Genomic DNA, 2,246 nt, shown 5'->3' on the forward strand with positions numbered 1-2,246 from the left:
AATAATAATAATAATAATAATATGAATCTAATCTTAGCAAGAAATATATATTAATGCCCACGTACCACTGTAAACCTGATGATGGAAAACAAATTAAAACAGTGAAAGTCAGACACCTTCCAGTCAAAATTTGTTCATTGTATTTTAAATTCTACATTGTCAATCTCGATGGCAAACCCTAAGTACCGTAGGAAACGTATAAATATCTGTGCGTTCAATAAAGTTAATCTTAAACTTTTTTTAAAGCAATATATTTACGCCGAAGGCGTCTCCTATCTGAGAATGGACAAGCTTCTTTTGTCCATCAACGGTGCAGGGTCGTAGGTAGACAGTGCAAGACGCAACCGTTGATTCATTTCCTGCCGCGTCAAAACGATGGAACAAACGGTGCACATTTTTCTATTGGTGTGCAAGATGATTCAAACTCTGCCACTGTCGATCTTGATAATTTCATAATACGATATTTACCTACAAACTCTGCCATTTTGTAGGGCAATACGAATTTGTCAGGTTCGACTTCCGTGCACAGCCAATATATTATAGTCACGGAAGTCGAACCTAACAAATTCGTATTGCCTTGCAAAATGGCAGAGTTTGTAGGTAAATATCGTATTATGAAATTATCAAGATCGACAGTTGCAGAGTTTGAATCATCTTGCACACCAATAGAAAAATGTGCACCGTTTGTTCCATCGTTTTGACGCGGCAGGAAATGAATCAACGGTTGTAGACAGTGCAATCGTCTTGCACTATCTACCTACGACCCTACACCGTTGATGGACAAAAGAAGCTTGTCCATTCTCAAATAGGAGACGCCTTCGGCGTAAATATATACTTTAAACTTTATATTTATATAATAATTTACATGAATTTTTAATTTTATTTTAACAGATTCATAATTTAAATGTAAAATTTGCATACGTCACATTTGAGGTATGTAAATGTAACTGATTGTCCCTCTTTCTTTTCCCTTTTCTTGTTTCTTGGCGCAGATGGTGGATTTGTTGCTGACAGTGCCTGACCGGAAGAAGCATGTCCTTAACGATGAGGGCAAAACAGCAGTGGATATAGCGAGAGAAGTCATGGAGTACTACGAATGTTTCAGGATTATAAGAAAGCTGGGAGATTTTAAAGGAAAGGTCAAACCATTCATGTACTGTGCTCCACATGTAAGCTATGAAAAGCACAGGAGAGCGGCGGATAAGGTTGACGAAGCGTACAGAGAGAGACGCAATGCAGAACTAGTGGTGGCAGCGTTGTTGGCCACCATGACATTTACCGCTGCCTTCAGCGCCCCAGGTGGTTTCCAAACAGACCCAAAGCTGAGGAATGAGCTAGGGATCCCTGTTCTCATATCCTTCACGTCATTTAGGGTTTTCCTTTTTTTCAACTGCATAGCCTTCTTCCTATCGCTATTCACTTGTGTCATGTGGGAAACGACTACAGAGCTTACCGTAGAGGACAAGTTGTTCTTCATTACCATCAATGGTGTAGCGGTTTGTTTGAGCTTTGGGTTCACTGCTTATGGGTTTATGGCTGCAATATTCAGAGTGTTGGACAACAACATGAACACTTTCTCATGGGTGGTTTTGGGAGGTCTAATTTTGATGTCTTTGTGTGGCGTCTTGGTAGTTCTGTATCTAGCGGCAAGATTTGCAGTGTCGCGAGCCAGATTCCAACGCCTGTGTGGTACACACCGTCGAATAGATGATTTCGTAGAATGGGTATGGAAAATATTTGAACGCTGTGGGTTTCTCGATATAACACGTTTTATTGGTGATAAGATCCGTGCCACTATTAATGGTGATTGCAACCCTTGTGGAAATGGACCCTATCGTAGATGCAACTGCTGTGGGTCTTCATCCCTGTGTCTTACCTACTGTAACAATGTTCATCAATCTGTTTAGATCCTTCACTGTCTTCTCTCTTCATTATGCAGGCCAACTATGCTGCTCCGTAACATGCCCTGATTTAAGTGAAGTCCTTCTAAGGATGTCCTTTTGACGGACCCTCCTCGCTGTAGTTATCACCTGGGCATTAAATTTTCTACCTCGTTTCTGCACATGGACAGCTATCATGGCTCGCAGAAGTTTGTGGAATATTTAAATAATTTGACAGACATCAATAATGAATATTTCATGCCTTTTGAAATGTTTGACCAAGAGGCTTTTGTGTCGATATTTAGTGGGTGTCATAATGTGAATGATATTTTGCCGAGGTAATTTTATTTTGTTTTCACACCAGAA

General features: G+C 40.1%; 1 protein-coding gene across 1 annotated transcript; it reads left to right on the top strand.

Annotated features, from left to right (window-relative positions):
- The first annotated feature begins 992 nt into the window (after window positions 1-992).
- LOC131857127 (uncharacterized) lies at window positions 993-1,999 on the top strand. Its single transcript, XM_059209240.1, has one exon. It carries the CDS (start codon window positions 993-995, stop codon window positions 1,905-1,907), a length of 915 nt encoding a protein of 304 aa, XP_059065223.1. The 3' UTR covers window positions 1,908-1,999.
- Window positions 2,000-2,246: the final 247 nt, after the last annotated feature.

The sequence above is a fragment of the Cryptomeria japonica genome, chromosome 1 (assembly GCF_030272615.1).
Source record: "Cryptomeria japonica chromosome 1, Sugi_1.0, whole genome shotgun sequence".
Taxonomy (NCBI): domain Eukaryota; kingdom Viridiplantae; phylum Streptophyta; class Pinopsida; order Cupressales; family Cupressaceae; genus Cryptomeria; species Cryptomeria japonica.

Excerpts from the sequence above, each read along its gene's own strand:
- LOC131857127 (XM_059209240.1), top strand. The coding sequence starts at position 993 with ATGGTGGATTTGTTGCTGACAGTGCCTGACCGGAAGAAGCATGTCCTT.